Genomic DNA, 18,463 nt, shown 5'->3' with positions numbered 1-18,463 from the left:
ACTTCTGGACTTCAAAAGTGACCAGAGCTGCACCTCTGGTGTGGTGAGGGGCCCAAATGGACACCTGTGGGAGGGTGGGGGACAAGGCTGTGGGAACGCAGCTCTCAGCGCCTTGGGAGGCAGCAAGTGCAAAAGGAAAGGGTATGTTTTTTTGAGACAAAGTTTCACTCTTGTCACCCACGCTGGAGTGCAGTGGCACGATCTCAGCTCACTGCACCCTCCACCTCCTGGGTTCAAGTGATTCTCCTGCCTCAGCCTCCCGAGTAGTTGGGATTACAGGCATGTGTCACCACAGCCAGCTAATTTTTGTATTTTTAGTAGAGATGGGGTTTCACCATGTTGGCCAGGCTGGTCTCCAACTCCCGACCTCAGGTGATCCACCTGCCTCAGCCTCCTAAAGTGCTGGGATTACAGGCGTGAGCCACCTCGCCCGGCCAAGGAGAGGGTTTTGCAGCAGTTCATACCAGCTGCTACCCCCTGCCCCTGCAAGACACCAAGACTGCATGCCGCCCCTTCAGTCATTGTGCTGCGTTGGTCTGCTCCTGAGCCCCATCTCATCCAGATGTCAGCTGAGCTGACAGACACTGAGGGTGGCAGGCAGTGGTGGCGGCCACACAGAGGGGTCGGCTTCAGCCCCTGGCCCTCAGCAGCAGTGTGGCCCTTGCATGTTTCCCTGACATAGAGGTGCAATTGAGTGTCCCCCAAAACAGACCCAGCTGACTCCCTCAACCCCTGTTCCAAACAGGGAGGGATATTTAAGTGAGCGCCGGGGTCATAACTGCAAGTTCTTAAAAAGGCGGTTACAGACACTATTACAGCCGTTTGGGAACTAATGTCACCCTTGGCTTCATCTTGTATTTTCCTGTTTTTAGAGGAGATATGTAAGTCCCAGTACGTGTTTAGTTTTCGGTTATGCCTAAACTCTAAGAAACCACACTCCAAAGCTTGCTTAGGAAACCATGCAAAGCTGGGTCCTGCCTGAACACACAGAGGGGTGGGGACGAGGTGAAACCAGGGCAGAAACCAACGGTGCAGGAACCAGGGAGGCCTCTCCAGGAGCGGGGGCCCCCTGTGGTCTAACATCTTTGTCTCAGTAACTTAGAGGAACGGGGAGGGGAAAGGGAGGAAGCAATCTCAGAGAAAAAAAAGGTACATGGAATTTTCCCACCGCAGGCTCTAGCACTGTGGCAGAGGTTGTCTGTCCCTGTCACCACCTCCACCTGTGCTCACATTGGCCCCGGGTTAGGGCACTTGACCTTTAAGATAAGGGCTTCATCACAGTCAGACCCAGGGGCAGGCTGCTGAAACTGTCCGCTAAGCAGCCCTGGCCTCACTGAATGACTCACTAGCATCCTTGGTTGTGTTTGTGTTTACTTTTTGGTCTAGAGACATATCTGTGCATTAACAAAACAAGCTGTTACTGGTGTCTTTTCCCCCATATCACCTCTTAGAATATAGTTACGTGGCTGGGCGTGGTGGTACACGCCTATAATCCCAGCACTTTGGGAGGCGGAGGCGGGTGGATCATGAGGTCAAGATTGAGACCATCCTGGTCAACATGGTGAAACCCCGTCTCTATGAAAACTACAAAAATTAACTGGGCATGTTGGTGTACGCCTGTAATCCCAGGTACTCAGGAGGCTGAGGCAGGAGAATTGCTTGAACCCAGGAAGTGGAGGTTTCGGTGAGCTGAGATCGAACCATTGTACTCCAGCCTGGTAACAAGAGTGAAACTCCTTCTCAAAAAAAAAAAAAAAAAAAAAAAAGTGTGTGTGTGTATATATATATATATATATATATATATATATATATATATATATAGAGAGAGAGAGAGAGAGAGAGAGAGAGAGAGAGAGAGAGAGAGTGTGTTATGTACATTTAGTACTTAAAAAGTAAAGGATCTCCCATCTTTTAAAAAAATGTAAAACTCGGCCAGGTGCAGTGACTCACGCCTGTAATTCCCCATTTTGGGAGGCCAAGGCGGGCGGATCAGGAGGTCAGGAGTTCGAGACCAGCATGGCCAACATGGCGAAAACCCATCTCTACTGAAAATACAAAAATACCCCAGCGTGGTGGCAGGCACCTGTAATCCAGCTACCCAGGAGGCTGAGGCAGGAGAATTGTTTCAACCTGGGAGGCGGAGGTTGCAATGAGCCAAGATCATGCCATTGCACTCCAGCCTGGGCGGGAAGAGCAACTCAGTCTTAAAAAAAGGGAAAAATCATTATATGTAGTTACCTTTGAGGTACAAGAGCCTTCAGTTCTCATTTTGTATCCTTTTACAGTGGACGTTAAACTTATTTTTCTTTAATTAGCCATGTATTTACTTTAAAAACATTAAAATGCTTTTCTTTAAAAAAAACACGTTAATGATAACCTAAGAAAATCTACCCTGGACAGAACAATCTGGAATAAAAAGTTGGTGTCTCCTACTCCACCTCAACCCCTTCTTCTAGAGCACAGGCAAATATTTTGATAGAAATGGAATCACAGAGTTATATTTCTTGCTTTCTTTTTTTCACTAAAAAAAATATGCCGGGGCAGTGGCTCATACTACAATCCCAGCACTTTGGGAGGCTGAGTCAGGAATATCACTTGAGACCAGATGGGGCAACATAGTGAGACCCTGTCTCTTTTTTTTTTTTCAAATTTTTTTTTTTTTTTTTTTAATAGAGATGGGGTTTCATCATGTTGGCCAGGCTGGTCTCAAACTCCTGACCTTAGGTGATCCACCCACCTCGGCCTCCCAAAGTACTGGGATTACAGGTGTGAGCCACCATGACTGGTCAAGAGCCTGTCTCTTAAAAAAAAAAATTAGCTGGGTATGGCAGCGTGTACCTGTAGTCCCAGCTACTTTGGAGGTTGAGGTGGAAGGATCACTTGGGCCCAGGAGTTTGAGGCTGCAGTGAACTATGATCATGCCATTGTACCCCTAGCCTGGGTGACAGTGAGACCCTGCCTCACACACACAAAAGATACCAAAGGCATCTTCACACAGCAGTCCACACAGACTATTTTAATGTCTTGTCTTACCACTAATACTTCATAATTTAACTTTTCCCCTATTGACGGGCATTTCCAGGATTACAAATGCTACTGCAACGAACATCTTTGAGCCTGTGTTTCAGGGCTCTCATGCCCGTCTAGTTCTTCCTACGAGGAAAGAATGAGAATGCATGAAAGAGAATTCAGAGAAAGCTCAGCGGGGCCAGAACTGCCCGGACGCCCTGGGCCTTGTGCACGAACCCATGTGGATGAGAGGGCCAGAGAGGAGATGGGGAAAAGACAACTCTCTGAGTCTAGGACCTGGGAACATGATAAGCATGGCCCATTTTTCTGAACTCTAAAGAAACAAATTGCTATTTCCCTTGGATAGAAATGGGGAAGGGAAAGAGGGTTGGTAGAAACGTGAGTAGAAGGCAGGGGCATTCTTCCACCGTGCACCCCCCACACCAGGTCCCTGCCAGATGACTACAGGCCTCTATTTACCTGACTTCCCTAGTCTTGTTTGATACTACCAAGAGTGAACATGTCCAGAATACCTGGGTTGGAGGAACTGTAGTGAAAACAGGCGGAGAGACGAAAGAAAAGAGAAGAGCAAAGAAACTGGGATTGTCATAAATGTTAAGAAAAAAGAGGGTCGGGCATGGTGGCTCACACCTGTAATCCCAGCACTTTGGGAGGCCGAGGTAGGTGGATCACCTGAGGTCAGCGGTTTGAGACCAGCCTGCCCAACATGGCGAAACCCATTTCTATTAAAAGTGCAAGAAATTAGCTGGGTGTGGTGGCAGATGTCTGTAATCCCAGCTACTTGGGAGGCTGAGGCAGGAGAATTGCTTGAACCCAGGAGGCAGAGGTTGCAGTAAGCCAAGATTGCACCACTGCACTCTGGCCTGGGTGACAAGAGCGAAATTCCTTCTCATAAATAAATAAATGTTAAAAAAAGAAATCTGAGTGGCTATAGAAGTGAAGGAGGGATACATGAAGCTTCAGAGGGCTCTAGAATGTCACTGAGCTTCATAGAAACATGAGGTCTTGTTGCTATAGAGAAATAGGCCCTGGATCAGAGACTTCAAGCTGAAAACTCTTATTTATAGCTACTCCAATTGAAATGCCAGTTCCCTGGACCATGGTGAAAGACAGCTACAAGGACAATACAGTAACTGAAGATTTCTGCCAGGTGCAGTGGCTCATGCCTGTAATCCCAGCACTTTGGGAGGCCGAGGCTGGCAGATCACCTGAGAGGTCAGGAGTTCAAGACCAGTTTGGCCAATGTGGTGAAACCCCATCTCTACTAAAAATACAAAAGTTAGCCAGTCATGGTGGCGGGCACCTGTAATCCCAGCTACTCGGGAGGCTGAGGCTTGGGAATCACTTGAACCTGGGAGGCAGAGGTTGCAGTGAGCTGAGATAACACCACTGAGCTCCAGCCTGGGTGGCAGAGTGAGACTCCGTCTCAAAAAAAGAGATTTTCAACTTCTTTTTTTGGATGAAGGTGTGGGGGGAGAGAGAGGTCTACTCTTCTGAAAATCAATCCCTCCTTGGGATAAAAATGTTCTTTTTTTCCCTCAAATACTGGCTTATTTTTACCCAGTTATGCATAGTACTTGAGGACATATTAAGAGAAATCTCAGGTCTTAAGATAATGGAAAGAAGCCCTGAGATAATACACAGTAAATTTGGGTGTGGTGACATGACCAAGAGGGTGGCTTAGGAAAGAGAGTTTACTCCTATCTAAGGCGCAGGCAGTCAGAGCTGGTCTCGCAGCCTCAGGGTGACAGGGGCACAGGCTCCATCCTTTACAATACTCAGCCATCTCTAGGGTCTCACCATTCTCCACATGGCCCAGGAAGTGTCCCACTGCCAAAGCGGAGTCCCAGCCAATAGAAAGAGGAGGAGGGGGAGGAGAAAGGGAGGAGGTGGAGGAGAAAAGCAGCAGCCCTACTTTTGGGCCATGAAGCTTCACACATCACTGCCACTAACGTCCCCTCAGTGGGAACTCAGTCCTAGGGCCCGCCTTATGGCAGAGTGGCCGGGTCACCACTGAAACTCCTATTATTGCAGAAGAAAATGGATACTGGGGAAAATGAGCAGTTGCTGTCCCTGGTGCTACATCTATTCAGACGGCTCAGAAGGCAAGATGTGCAGGCATCTGATATTGCATCCTTAAGAGTTGAAAGACATAGCTACCCAGGTTCACCATCTGGCATACCCAAACCTCAGAAACTGTAAGTGAACAGTTGGGAAGGATGACTCCCCTGGAGCTGCACCTGCCTCTCTTTTTAGCATTTATTTAAATATCCCTCTGATTATTATAATCAGCCTTGTACACATCTTTTCTATCAGAGTCCTTTTCTTTCTCTTGAGACAGAATCTCACTCTGTCGCCCAGGCTGACTGCGGGTAGCATGATCTTGGTTCACTGCAAGTTCTGCCTCCTGGGTTCAAGTGATTCTCGTGCCTCAGCCTCCTGAGTAACTGGGATTACAGGCGCCCGCCACTACGCCCAACTGTATTTTTAGTAGAGATGGGTTTTTGCTGTGTTGGTCAAGTTGGTCTTAAACTCCTGACCTCAAGTGATCTGCCTGGCTCGGCCTCCTAAAGTGATGGGATTACAAGCATGAGCCACGGTGCCTGGGCTTTTTTCTTCCTTTTTTAAAAGACAGGGTCTTGCTTTCTCTCTCCGACTATAGTCCAGTGGCACAATCATGGCTCACTGCAGTCTCCACCACCCGGGCTCAAGCAATCCTCTCACCACAGCATGCCAAGTAGCTGGGATTATAGGCTAAGGCCCACCACACCCGGCTAATTTTTATTTTTACCAGAGACACGTCTTGCTATGTTGCCCAGACTGGTCTTGAAGCCCTGGGCTCAAGTGATCCTCCTGCCTTGGCCTCCCAAGATTATACTCAATTTACAAAATGGGAAAAACTATACACGTCTCACCCATCACAAAGGAGACAATATTGTTAAAGAGCTGTGTGAACTATAAAGTATACACAGTAATTTACTTTTCTTATTCCTGTTTAATGATTGTATCAACTAGAGGCCAGAGGCGCTCACTTAGAACTTGACTGAGCTCTTCAGTCTAAGGCATTTGGATTGACGGGTTAATGGAAGTCAGTCAGAAGACTCGGTGGATCCTGGTGATAACATGATCCCACCAGGTGACAGCAGGGACTTGGGCCTGCAAGTTCAGGCAGGCTGGCTGGAGACAGAGCCAACAAGAAGGTCCCACTTTCGGACCCTCAGCCCTTGCTAATAAGTCATGTGCTCAGTTCTGGCACCGTCATTCGTGGAAAGGTCTTTTGGAAGATTTACAATAACAAATGGAGCTCTTAGAGTTGCTATGCTGAAAAGACTGCCAAGACCCAGCTTCTGGGCTGGCACGTCCTGCTGAAGATGCAGCAGAAACGGCTACTTCTGAGGGCAAGAGAAACTGGAATATTTGCGTATACTGAGAGCCAGACTCACTCCAGGGTTCACAGCTGTGTGGCGTTAGAGGACCTGCAGCCCCCTCCTGGCTCTCAAGCGTCCTCTCAGTGCCCCAGCTTCTTCATCTGCAAAAGGGAGAGAATGCATTCTGTCTTTGCAGGGTTAGTGTAAGGATTCAATGAAATGAGGTAAAATGCAAAGGACCCAGCATGACATCTGACACATGGTATGCACTTAAGAAATAGTAACTGCTGGTCAGGCGCGCCGGCCCCTGCCTACAACCCCAGCATTTTGGAAGGTCAAGGCAGGCAGATTACCCGAGATCAGGCATTTGAGACCAGCCTGGCCAACATGAAAACCCATCTTTATTAAAAAAAAATACAAAAATGAGCCGGGTGTGGTGGTGGGCACCTGTAATCTCAGCTGCTTGGGAGGCGGAAGCAGGAAAATTACTTGACCTTGAGAGGCAGAGGGTGTAGTGAGCCAAGATTGCACTCCAGCCTTGGTGAGAAAGCGAGACTCTATCTTCCAAAAAAAGACAAAGAAGTAGCTGCTTTTACTTTGACTGGTAACAGGAAGCAAACATCTCTGCCCTCTGGAGCTCACAGGGCTTGCAGTGAGGTCAGCAGGGATGCGCTACAGAGGACGAACCCTCAGGAAATGCATGTGTGTAGGCCCTAGTACTTAGTGCAATGAGCAAGGCACACTTTACGGCTTTGAACTTTTAGCTTAAATCAGATTTGTTGGAAAACACACCCAAGCCTCCCTGAATAATGGTGTCATAACAGTTGTAGCGCAGGAGCTTGGAGGCGCTAGCGGGAGCCCGCGGTGGTTGCTGCTGCATACTAAAAATGGACATAGGTCACTCTGTACCTCCCCAGACACATTCAGGGAACGTCCTATTGTTAAGACAGGATTGCAATGCAAAGTTCATGCCTTAGCAATCGAGGAGCTACACGCGAGATTCTAAAACTCTGGTTTCTGTAGTGGTCGCCCAGGCAAGTTCCCAGGGGACTAAAACCAAGTCTACCAATCCCTTCTCTGCAATCTTAGCTTCCCTAAATGCTCTGGAAAGCAAGAGTAAGTTCGAAAATCATTTGGCAGTAAAAGCTGACCTGAATGGGCATGGGAGCAATGTGGTCTTCATTATCCCTCTGGACAGGAAGATCTATGTGTTCTTGCAGAAGCAGTAATTTGTCTCATTACAGTGCAGCCCCAGGCTCAGGGCCACATGTCACATACAGCTGTAAATGCACCAAATTACCTTATTACCTTTCTAAAGTTTGAAAAACAAACAAAACAAAACCCAAAAACCTCGGCCAGGTGTGGTGGATCACACCTGAAATCCCAGCACTTTGGGAGGCCAAGGCAGGTGGATCACAAGGTCATGAGTTCGAGACCAGCTTGGCCAACATGGTGAAACCCCAACTCTATTAAAAATACAAAAAATTAGCCTGGCGTGGCGTAGTCCCAGCTACTCGGGAGGCTGAGGTGGGAGAATGGCTTGAACCCGGGAGGCGGAGGTTGCGGTGAGCTGAGATCGCACCACTGTGCTCCAGTCTGGGCGACAGAGCGAGACTCTGTCTTAAAAGAAAAAAAAACCAAAGCAACCAACCAAACGAAAAAACTCCCAGCCTCCCACCACCACGCTGGGCTAATTTTTTGTATTTTTAGTAGAGATGGGGTTTCACCAGTTGACCAGAATGGTCTTGATCTCTTGACCTCGTGATCCACCCGCCTTGGCCTCCCAGAGTGCTGGGATTATAGGCATGAACCACTGTGCCCAGAAAAAATAACTCTTAATTCACATCTGACCAAAGGTTTTGACTCAGGGTTTATCAATCTATATTTTTAAACCAGTGTTTCCCATACTTTAGGTGCCTAAGAATTACCTGGAAATCTTGTTATAATAGAGATTCTGAAGCCTTCTGCTGAAGTACAAAATCTATTTGTACTGATTCAGTCAGTACAAATCAGAATTAGAGTGGGGCCTAAGATTCTGTGTTCCTAATAATCTCCCAGTGGTGCTGTTGGTCCAGGGACCACACTTTGAGTAGCAAGAGTCTAGGCAGCCCAATTTGGCACCAGGAGCCTGTTTGCTGCCTCAGCACAAAGTCCCAGCCTGACACTTGCTACGTTCCTGATCTGTGCTGGGACACGACAGTCGCGCTAGCGTCTGAATCCCTCCCAGGCTGTTCTGTGAGGGACTCTGCTGGGCAGTAGAAAATAAGCAAGTTTAGTCAGAGCCTTTAGTTGTAAACAGACAGTTTTTTCCAATCTCTGCTCTGGATATTTGGTTAACACTGGGTACTCAACTCACAAATGCTTTGAGAAGTTACAAAGGTGGTTTGAGTTGGAACAGTAAACATAAACCCCAACCAGGAGTCAGACATGTTTGACTTGTAGCTTCTGCCAGCAGCAAATGAATTTAAGAATATGCTGTAAACATTTTAAAATTGGGAGAGTTTACACCGAAGCCCAGAGTTCTAGATTGCCTTAGAAAACAAACAGAAGATTTAGCAATCCTGGGAGCCTCTTTCCAGCGTATTTATTTGTGAAGAATATTCTCAAGTTGTTTAAGATGCTAAGAAGGTGTATCTGGGTGGCAAGCTTCAATACCATGCTAAGTTCACCGCCGTGCACGACCTGACTGGTGCCTCGCGCATGTGAGTGTGCAACCCCTGACCTGGAGGCTGACAGCCTTGCTTAAGGGGACAAATGATCAAACCCTTCTGAAGGGACTACAAGTCTTGGTTTCCTGGCATCTGGTTGTAGTTCTTAGCTACTGCTCAGGCAGAGGCCTGGAGCAGGATAAGCTCAGAAAAAAAATGCACATGGAATTCAAGAGAGGATCCCTGCTGTGTGTGTATCTGTATAGTCACAAGACTCCAAACCTCAGTTTCTTAATCTATAAAATGGGAACAGGCCGGGCGTGGTGGCTCTCGCCTGTAATCCAAGCACTTTGAAGGCCAAGGCGGGCGGATCACCTGAGGTCGGGAGTTCAAGACCAGCCTGATCAACACGGTGAAACCCCATCTTTAAAAAATAAATAAGTAAATAAATAAAATGGGGACACACTTTATAATAAATTCTGATAATGCAAATCAAAGCATTTTAAAACTAGGGGTGCCCAGAAGGCACTGTTAATTTTTTTTTAAGTACCATTAAAGGCAATATTTAAAATTTTTTAATGTAATAAATCAGTGAAGGAATTTTTGGCTTTGAGAAGAGAAAGACTATATGATTTAGACAAGAGGTCAGTAACTATGGCCTGTGGGTCAAATCTGGACCACCACCAGCTTTGTTTTTTTCTTTTTTTTTTGAGACAAAGTCTCACTCTGTTGCCCAGGCTGGGGTATAGTGGCTCGATCTTAGCTCATTACAACCTCTGACTCCCAGGTTCAAGTGATTCTCCTGCTTCAGCCTCCCAAGTAGCTGGGATTACAGGCAAGTGCCACCCTGCCAGGCTAATTTTTGTATTTTTAGTAGAGACAGGGTTTCACCATGTTGGCCAGGCTGGTCTCGAACCCCTGACTTCAGGTGATCCACCCACCTTGGCCCTCCCAACAAAGCGCTAAGATTATAGACGAGAGAGCCACTGTGTCCGGCCACTACCAGTTTTTGTAAATAAAGTTTTACTGGAACACAGCCATGTTCATTCATTTCCACATTGCCTATGGCTTCTCTCAATGCTGCAGCAGAGTTGAGTGGCTGGATCAGAGGAGCATAGCTCAAGAGTCTTACAATACTTACTGTCTGGTCCCTCACAGAGAGAGCATGCCAATTGCTGATCTAGATAACATAACTAGAAATTGGGACTCAGGCAACAGGGAAATAAGGCTACTGTCCATTCTTCCATCCCAACAGTTTGCTCCCCTACTACACTGTCCAAGTTTCTCTTCTTCCAAGTTCACAGACACTTTTTTCAAGACCCACCCTAGGACACAACTTTCTCTGAAACGGCATTCCTTAAATTCCAACTTACTTGGTTATTCCCTCATCCTGTGTTCCTACAGTTACTACTACCTCAAGGTGCTGACTTTTTTTTTGAATCCAGCATCTAAACGAGTCTTTCTTTCCTGACATCCACCTGAGGCAGGAAAATAGCAATTCGAACAAGGCTGCTTCCACTACCTGGACAGTGGTAAAGCACCTTATTTGGAATTACTTTTCAAACTTGCCACACTTTCTTGAAAACCTTAATAATGAGTCCTTACTTTTGGATTTGGGGAAATGGTTAGGAGTCGGTCAATCTGCTTTGTGAAAGGAAATGAGACTTGTTTTCTTGGGGGACTTAACTTAGCTCTGAAGGCAACACAGAAAGAAGTAAGCCAGGTGCAGTTTGAACAATGACAGTGTCGTCTGAAAGTCTGCCAACTCAACTTAGTTACAAGCACAAATAGACCAGATTTCAAATTTAGTTCATAAGTCAATTTTTTGGAACTAAATATTTTTTTCTCACTTATTGGTTGAAAACAGACAACAGTATCACTGAAAAGCTCCGTTTTCTACATAAACACGTGGTGCCACTGGGATTCTGTTCGTGAATCATGCAGCTGCTTTGAATTTCCCAACAAGACTGTCAATGCTCTAAGGCAAGGGGGACCCACCTTCTATCCCTGTGAGTCCACTGAGGATGTGTGTGTTCAATCTCAAGGATGAAGCTAAAAGACTCTGAAGAGTTCCCAGCCATCCTAAGCTGAGGTGGCAGCCTCCCTTACACTTAGTACACAGGGTTTCGTATCTACTCACGTTCTTACCGATTTCTCCTGGACCGCATGTTCACCATCCTGTATCCAGCATGGTGCCAGAGCCAGGATCATCCCTGACTATTCTCTCTTTCCAATACATAAGAACACCTATGTGTTCTAATAGCATTCTAACTCTGTACACAATGTGCTCCAACATCAAAGAGCTGTGATGTACAAAGGGTTAAGTCCACAGCCCCAGGAGAGGTTTGCAGAAAGCGCGACCTGCAGAGGACGGTACCCTGACATGTTTATTTCCAGGTGACGTTGTTCACAGGGAAATAATGAGAGTCTATAGGACAGAACCCGGCTTTTCCTGATTCAGTCTTCTGAGACTTGGTTTGTAATTTTGCCTGAAACGAATTTCTGGACCTTCTAACATGCCCAGTTTCACACCCAGGTGTAAGCCACTTGAAAGGCAATTAGATGATGCTGAGACTATCTGCTGTGTTGGGTTCTCCACGGTATGGGTCACCTTTTTTGGGCAGAGAGACCTTCTTGATTTGACTATTGGAGGAGGACTCTTGCCATTCTGCCTAGTGGGCACTGGACAAGACCCCACCCACGGCTTCCTTACCACTGTTGTCCAGGGCACCTGAGGAATCCTGGTGTAGGTCATTGTTATGTAGATGATGAGGAAGAAGACGGTGAGGACCCAGTAAAATACAGCTACAAACATGACCCAGCCAAATGCTGGGACCCGGAAGTACTCAGTTCCGGCGATAAGTGTCCATACCAGCAGCCCCAGAACCTGTGAAGCGATAGAAGCAGTGGAGAGAGGTGGGGAAAGAAGATAAGGAAGGAGGGACAAAGAAAAAAACATTATACAGAATGTCAGTTACAACTTTCATGCACATACCCCCCACCTTCCCCTGCCATGACTTACAAATGTTAGAGGGTTTGCAAACTCATGTGCCTGCAAATGCCAGGAAGGTAACCATGGCAGGCCAGACAGGGACCACTAATGTCTTGTTTTAGGGGGTACTCTTAAAACTCAGCTCTATCTAGCTGATTGTTGTGGGCTGGTCTTTTCTTCTCCCCCCCAGGAGAACACAGAAACTCAAGCTTGTACATAATAATCTTGGTTTTAAATACTAGCACTAATCAGAAGTTTTAAAACACCAGTTGGTGGAAAACAACATCCATGGCTGGAATTTGCTCCCAGGCTGATAATTGTCAAGGAAACAAGGCTGCAGGTGCACTTAGAGGTGGTCCCTGGAGCTGATCTGCTCTCAAGGGATGAACCTCTGGGCATTCCCTGCTGTTCTCACAGATGGCCAGTGACATGTGGTCTGAGAGCTTTCGGAAGAGAGAATGAGCAATGGCCCAGTGCAGATGGAGACACTCAGCATTTTACAAGTGTGCATTTATCCCGGCAATAGTCACCCAACCCTTCCCCACTGCTGACGAGTACGACCATCCCCAAAGCCAGATTAACGCCACTCACTGACTCATGGAGGACTTCATCAAGCAAAACAAACTGACCTAAACTGTAGGTGTGCCGAGTCCTGGACAGAGGAAGCCTGGAACAAGGTATACACTCCCATTCTAGCACCACCCAGGTGGACCGCCACCCCAGGCCACAGCAGCAGGAGTCCAGGGAGGGCTCTCGCCCTGCAAGTCCCGGCTCGCCATGTGACTCAGGACAAAGAATTTCATTTCTGTTTTCACTTTCTTTGTGGTATATGAAACAAAATACTCTAATCACCAGGCTCGGAAGACAGATTTCATTCATATCACACAGGAGCGCCTACAATATGCCAGGCTTCCTGCTCTCAGGCCCCAAGGACGGTGGTATTCAAATTAAACAGATCCTGCTTGTGCAGAACTAAAGTCTAGTGGGGAGAAATATGTGAGCAATTACAACTGTGGCAACTGTTGGGTATGATAAGGGTCTGTGACGGGGGGAATAACCTTGCTGGCAGGCACAGGAAGCGTCGGGGAAATCCAGGCTAAAGAATAACCTTAAGGCTGAGTGAAAGCACTCGCGAGACAGAGGCGGGAAGGTAACACTGTCGGCAGAGAACACAGCGTGGGCAGAGGTCTGACGATGGGAAGGGCTCTGCTACCTTCTCGAACCTGTAAGAACGTATAGCAAGGTAGGATATTGGTGTAAAATGTTAAGAGTTGGAGACGGTCAGATGATACGAGCCCAGGAGGTCTAGGGATTTTGTGCTTTATCTGAAGGGCAGTGGGAGAGTTTTAAGCAGGAGAATGTTAAGATTAGGCTAGGTTTTTTTTTTTTTTAATAAGGCCACTCTGGCTGTGGGTAGAGAATGGACACATGGAGGGGTAAGGGGGAGCAGTGTGAGAGACAAGTTCAGACTGTGCAATAACCCAAGCAGGAGAATATGAGTCTTCAAGACCAATATGGGGGCAGTGAATATCGAGGAGTGAGTGAATTTAAGACAAATGTCAGCAGATGGGACTTCAATGGATTAGATACTGGGTCAGAGGAGGAAAAGGGAGAGCATGAAATGGAAAGATCCCCAGCTCTCTAGAAAGATTTCTAAAGTAGATTAGGGTTTGACTGTTCTGTTGGGACGATGGAAGAGGAACAGGTTAAGGGAGTGTTGTTCATGAGTTGAATTTTCAACCTACGCAGTTTGAGGTAGTCGGAGACCTTCAAACAGGGTTTTGAAGAAGTGGATGTTGAAGAGAGAAGACTTAAGCCCTTCTTTAAGAAGGAAGACAGGCCGGGCATGGTGGCTTACGCCTGTAATCCCAGCACTTTGGGAGGCCGAGGCGGGTGGATCACGAGGTCAAGAGATCGAGACCATCCTGGTCAACATGGTGAAACCCCATCTCTACTAAAAGTACAAAAAATTAGCTGGGCATGGTGGCGTGTGCCTGTAATCCCAGCTACTCAGGAGGCTGAGGCAGGAGAATTGCCTGAACCCAGGAGGCGGAGGTTGCGGTGAGCCGAGATGGCGCCATTGCACTCCAGCCTGGGTAACAAGAGGGAAACTCCGTCTCAAAAAAAACGGAAGGAAGACTTCCCGTGATGACCTTGAAGCCATCAGACAGGTTTCCAAGAGGCATGTCAAACTGCTTCCCGGGAGGAGCACTTCCCTGGCATAGTTTGGGTGCCTGTGCTGGGGAGCAGCTAAGACTCTAAATGCTGTTTCTGCTCTTCAGAGTTGAGCATCAACATTCTTTTATCTGATTGATACTAGTATATGAATTCCAGAGACAAGATGCTTCATGGAGATGAAGCTTTTGTGGTTACATCGGTGACAACGACCCTTATTGAAAGTGAAGATACACAGAACGGAATGTAATTCCAGAAAGTGCTAAGCCTCATATGAATGAGGTTTCTGGGCCCGAATTGATCCTGACAGGTAATCTATACAAGTGTGTTTGACATTCTGTTGGATCGGTAAGACTGGTAATCGGAGTAATCTGACATGGCAGCATCGAAAACATTTCAGGCTTCTTGAGGGTCGGAGCGGCCCTTTGTGGATGATTCACATAGGAAACAGAGCGTGGAGAGGCGCTGCAGGTGTGTTGATGTTGTCTCTCTGTGGGATCACCAGGGCTTAAGAGTTTCCATCACAAGTCTGTGTCCAGCTAAACAGGCTCAACTCACAGCTCTTGGCTCTGAATGAAAAGACGTTTTTTATTATTAAAGCGAGTGAAGCCTGCTGTCCAGGGCTGCATTGTCTAGTTGGCTACCTGTGGTCGTCGTTTACACAAAGGCACGATATTGTTAACCGAGCTGCGTAGCAAAGAACAGGAGTACTTGACCCATGACCTCACCGGCAAACAGAGTAAAAAGAATGTCTCTGTCAGGAAAAGCATTGTTGTACCCAAGTGAATTTCCTAGGTAACTGAAATGTATCTAGAAGCAAACCTTTTTTCTCACATGATAACCAATGCTGATAAAAATCACTCTTCAAAATGTTATTCATCTTCTGCTTTGTGATTCAGATAAACCCGAATCTTTATTTGCTTAGACTACAAAAATACTGTTTGTTTTCCCTGATAAACATTTTTTTAGGCTAAGACTTTTTTTTTGGATGGCAAAACGAAGACTTTTAAAACATTTCAAAGTGATAAATGCAGGTGAAAAATGAACACAGAAATATACAAAGAAATGAGAATCCCCATCCCTATCCACCAGTGATAAAAATTCAAGAAAAACCAACGTAACCAATTTTGTATTTACCCTTTTTAGCCTCTTCCCTTGCATTTCTAACCACCTCCTGCACACCTTTTTCTTTCTCCCTTATAAATATGGATCGCTCTGTTCACAGGACCTAGAACTTGCTTCTTTCAGCAATACCATGGAGGACAGCCTTCCGCACTGCTCCACACCGATCCCTGCCAATTTTAACAGTTACTCAGTTTTCCATAATTCATGTAACCAGTCCCGTACTGATGGAAATTTAGGTGTCTTATGTTTGTACAAAAATGCCCAGAAACATTTTTATTACATATGCCTCTGCATACCTAAATTCCAGGACGGATTTCTAGGAGGAAAATTTCTAGAATACATATTTTAAGCTTTAGAAGTGCTACCAAATTGTTCGGCAAAAGCTTGTACTAATTTACTGACCAAGGATGGTGGCTCAGGCCTATAATCCCAGCATTTTGGGCAGCTGAGATGGGCGGATCACTTGACGCCAGGAGTTTGAGACCAGCCTGGCTAACATGGTGAAAACCCATCTCTCCTAAAAATACAAAAATTAGCTGGGCTTGGTGGTGTGTGCCTGTAACCTCAGCTACTAGGGAGGCTGAGGCAGGAGAATTGCTTGAACTGGGGAGGCGGAGGTTGCGGTGAGCTGAGATTACACCACTATGCTCCAGCCTGGGTGACAGAGCGAGACTGTCTCAAAAAACAAAAAAAAAACCAAATTTGTACTAATTTACTCTCTTATATCAGTATATGCCTGCTTTTCCACTGTCACCAGACTAAATTTTCATGTTTTAAATGGCTAAAAACCTGATTTAAAGAAAAACAGAACCCATGTTTTACCTTTCACTGCTGAATTGAAATACAGCACAAAGTTACAAATCCTAAGTGAACGGCTTGGGGGATTTTCATTAACGGAACAAACCTGCGTAACCAGCACCCAAATCAAGAAACAGAAAACTGCCAGCAGCTGCAAACCTTACCCCCCACTTCTAGTTACTCCTCTCCCCTAATGGTGACAATTGCCCTGATCTCTATCATTCTAGATTAGTTCCTGCTTTTGATCTCCATATAAATGGACCCTACAGTATTCAGTCGCACATCTGATGTCTCTTGCTCAATACTGTGAGAGAGCCATCCGCAACACCGAATGCAGTTCCTCTTTCTCCTGGTTGATTCTCATATTTGGCCATGAGAACACCTAGAGGGCTTGATGAAACAAGCCTGTGATTCAGGTCTAGGATGGGTCTGAGAATCTGCACTTCTAACAAGTTCTCAGGGGATACTGATGCTGCTGGCCCAGGGACTGCACATGGAGAACCGCTGATGAAGAGCATCTTGTTTCTACTTTAATTTGCATTTTTCTTCATCAATGTTGAGGATAGTAGAGCATTTTTTTGAATGCTTATCAACCACTTAGAGTTCTCCCCTTCTTGATTTTTTTTCCCCCGTGTGTGTGTGTGTGTGTGTGTGTGTATGTGTGTGTGTGTGTGTGTAAAAGTCTCACTCCATCACCCAGGCTGGAGTTCAGTGACGCGATCTTGGCTCATTGCAACCTCTACCTCCCAGGTTCAAGCGATTCTCATGCTGCAGCTCCCGAGTTACTGGAATTACAGCCGTGCACAACCATGCCTGGCTGATTTTTTGTATTTTTAGTAGAGATGGGGTTTCACCATGTTGGTCAGGCTGATCTTGAACTCCTGACCTCAGGGATCCACCCACCTTGGCCTCCCAAAGTGCTGGGATTACAGGTGTGAGCCACCGCTTCCGACCTATTTCTACCTTCTTAAGTAAGGTCATCCTCAATGGAAGATGATGAAAACATTCTTCTACATTTTTATATTTTGTATATATGCTTATATCTTTAATCCAACTAGTATTGAGTTCTATATATGGGGTAAAGAAAGGCAAATTTTATTCTTTTTCTAGCAGATAGACAATTGACCCAGTATCACTTGTCAGTGACTGCCCATACATTGTGGCGGTTTCTGGAATCTTGATTCCGTTCTATTCACCCATGTTCATCTGCTGTGTCAGTGCCAATGACTGTAGCTTCAACATGTATTTCATGTATTTTTAGCATTCTGGGAAAGTATATCAGACTCAACACCCAATTTTGCTCCCTCCAAAAACCCTTCTAAAATTTTCAAGAGGATGGCTTGAATAGGAAAAGAGACAACCGTAACATTTTTAGAAGCTTAGAACACATGTGAGCGATGGATAACTGATGTAACGACCCCGAGAAAGCCCAGTTCTAAGGTGGCTAACGGGTAAGTCGAGAAACAAACCAACTTCACTGCAAAGTCTGAAAAGACTCAGGTAGCTCTAGGACAGGAAGCAGAGGATGCGGGTGGGAGAGGAGCGGCTAAAATAAGGACTGCTGGTCCTTACCTTCTGCTCTACTGCAAGCTGCTGGGTGACTACCCCACTTCCATCATTAGTGTGAAAGTTTATGCTCTAGATTAGGATTCCCCAACCTCAGGTGTATTGACATTTTGGGCCAATAATTTTTTTTTTTTTTTTGAGATGGAGTCTCGCTCTGTTGCCCAGGCTGGAGTGCAGTGGCGTGATCTTGGCTTACCGCAACCTCCACCTCCCAGGTTCAACTGATTCTCCTGCTTCAGCCTCCTGAGTAGCTGGGATTACAGGCATGTGCCACTACACACAGCTAATTTTTGTATTTTTAGTAGAGATGGGGTTTCAACGTGTTGGCCAAGCTGGTCTGGAACTCCTGATTTTCACTGATCTGCCTGCCTTGGGCTCCCAAAGCGCTGGGATTACAGGTGTGAGCCACCATGCTCTGCCTGGGCCAATACAATTCTTGATGCAGAGGGCTCCCCTGTGCACTGTAGGATGTGCACAGCAGTTTCCCTGTCCTCTGCTTACTTGATGTCAGCAGCTTTGCTCCACCTACCCACTCTTAGTGGCAATTGAAAATGGCAATCGAAAATGTCTCTGGATATTGCTGAATATTCTTTGGGAGGCAAAATTACTTCTGATTGAGAAACACTGTAAAGAAGGTAAAAGGAAGTAGTCTCTGGATTGAGGGACACGGGGCTTGAATATTATAGTGAAAACAAGGGGCTTGTATTCAGTATGAAGACTTCCTCATCCGCCCAATCCCTAGCCTTTCCCTCTGCTGGGTT

The 18,463-nt window shown here is 46.3% G+C and overlaps 1 protein-coding gene across 5 annotated transcripts in view; it reads right to left on the bottom strand.

Annotated features, from left to right (window-relative positions):
- Positions 1 to 18,463, bottom strand: part of CMTM8 (CKLF like MARVEL transmembrane domain containing 8) — a 149,107-nt gene that overhangs the window by 25,530 nt on the left and 105,114 nt on the right. For all 5 annotated transcript variants that reach the window (XR_008477327.2, XR_008477326.2, XR_004735840.3 and 2 more), the window contains exon 2: positions 11,760 to 11,933. Coding sequence is in view for 2 of the 5 variants with exons in the window: in XM_035278039.3 (XP_035133930.1) it covers positions 11,760 to 11,933 (174 nt within the window). In the remaining 3 variants the exon portion in view is untranslated. The remainder of the gene's footprint in view (positions 1 to 11,759; positions 11,934 to 18,463) is intronic.

The sequence above is a fragment of the Callithrix jacchus genome, chromosome 17 (assembly GCF_049354715.1).
Source record: "Callithrix jacchus isolate 240 chromosome 17, calJac240_pri, whole genome shotgun sequence".
NCBI lineage: Eukaryota > Metazoa > Chordata > Mammalia > Primates > Cebidae > Callithrix > Callithrix jacchus.
Note: the sequence above shows the minus strand (reverse complement) of the source record. Positions and strands in the feature narration are given on the sequence as shown.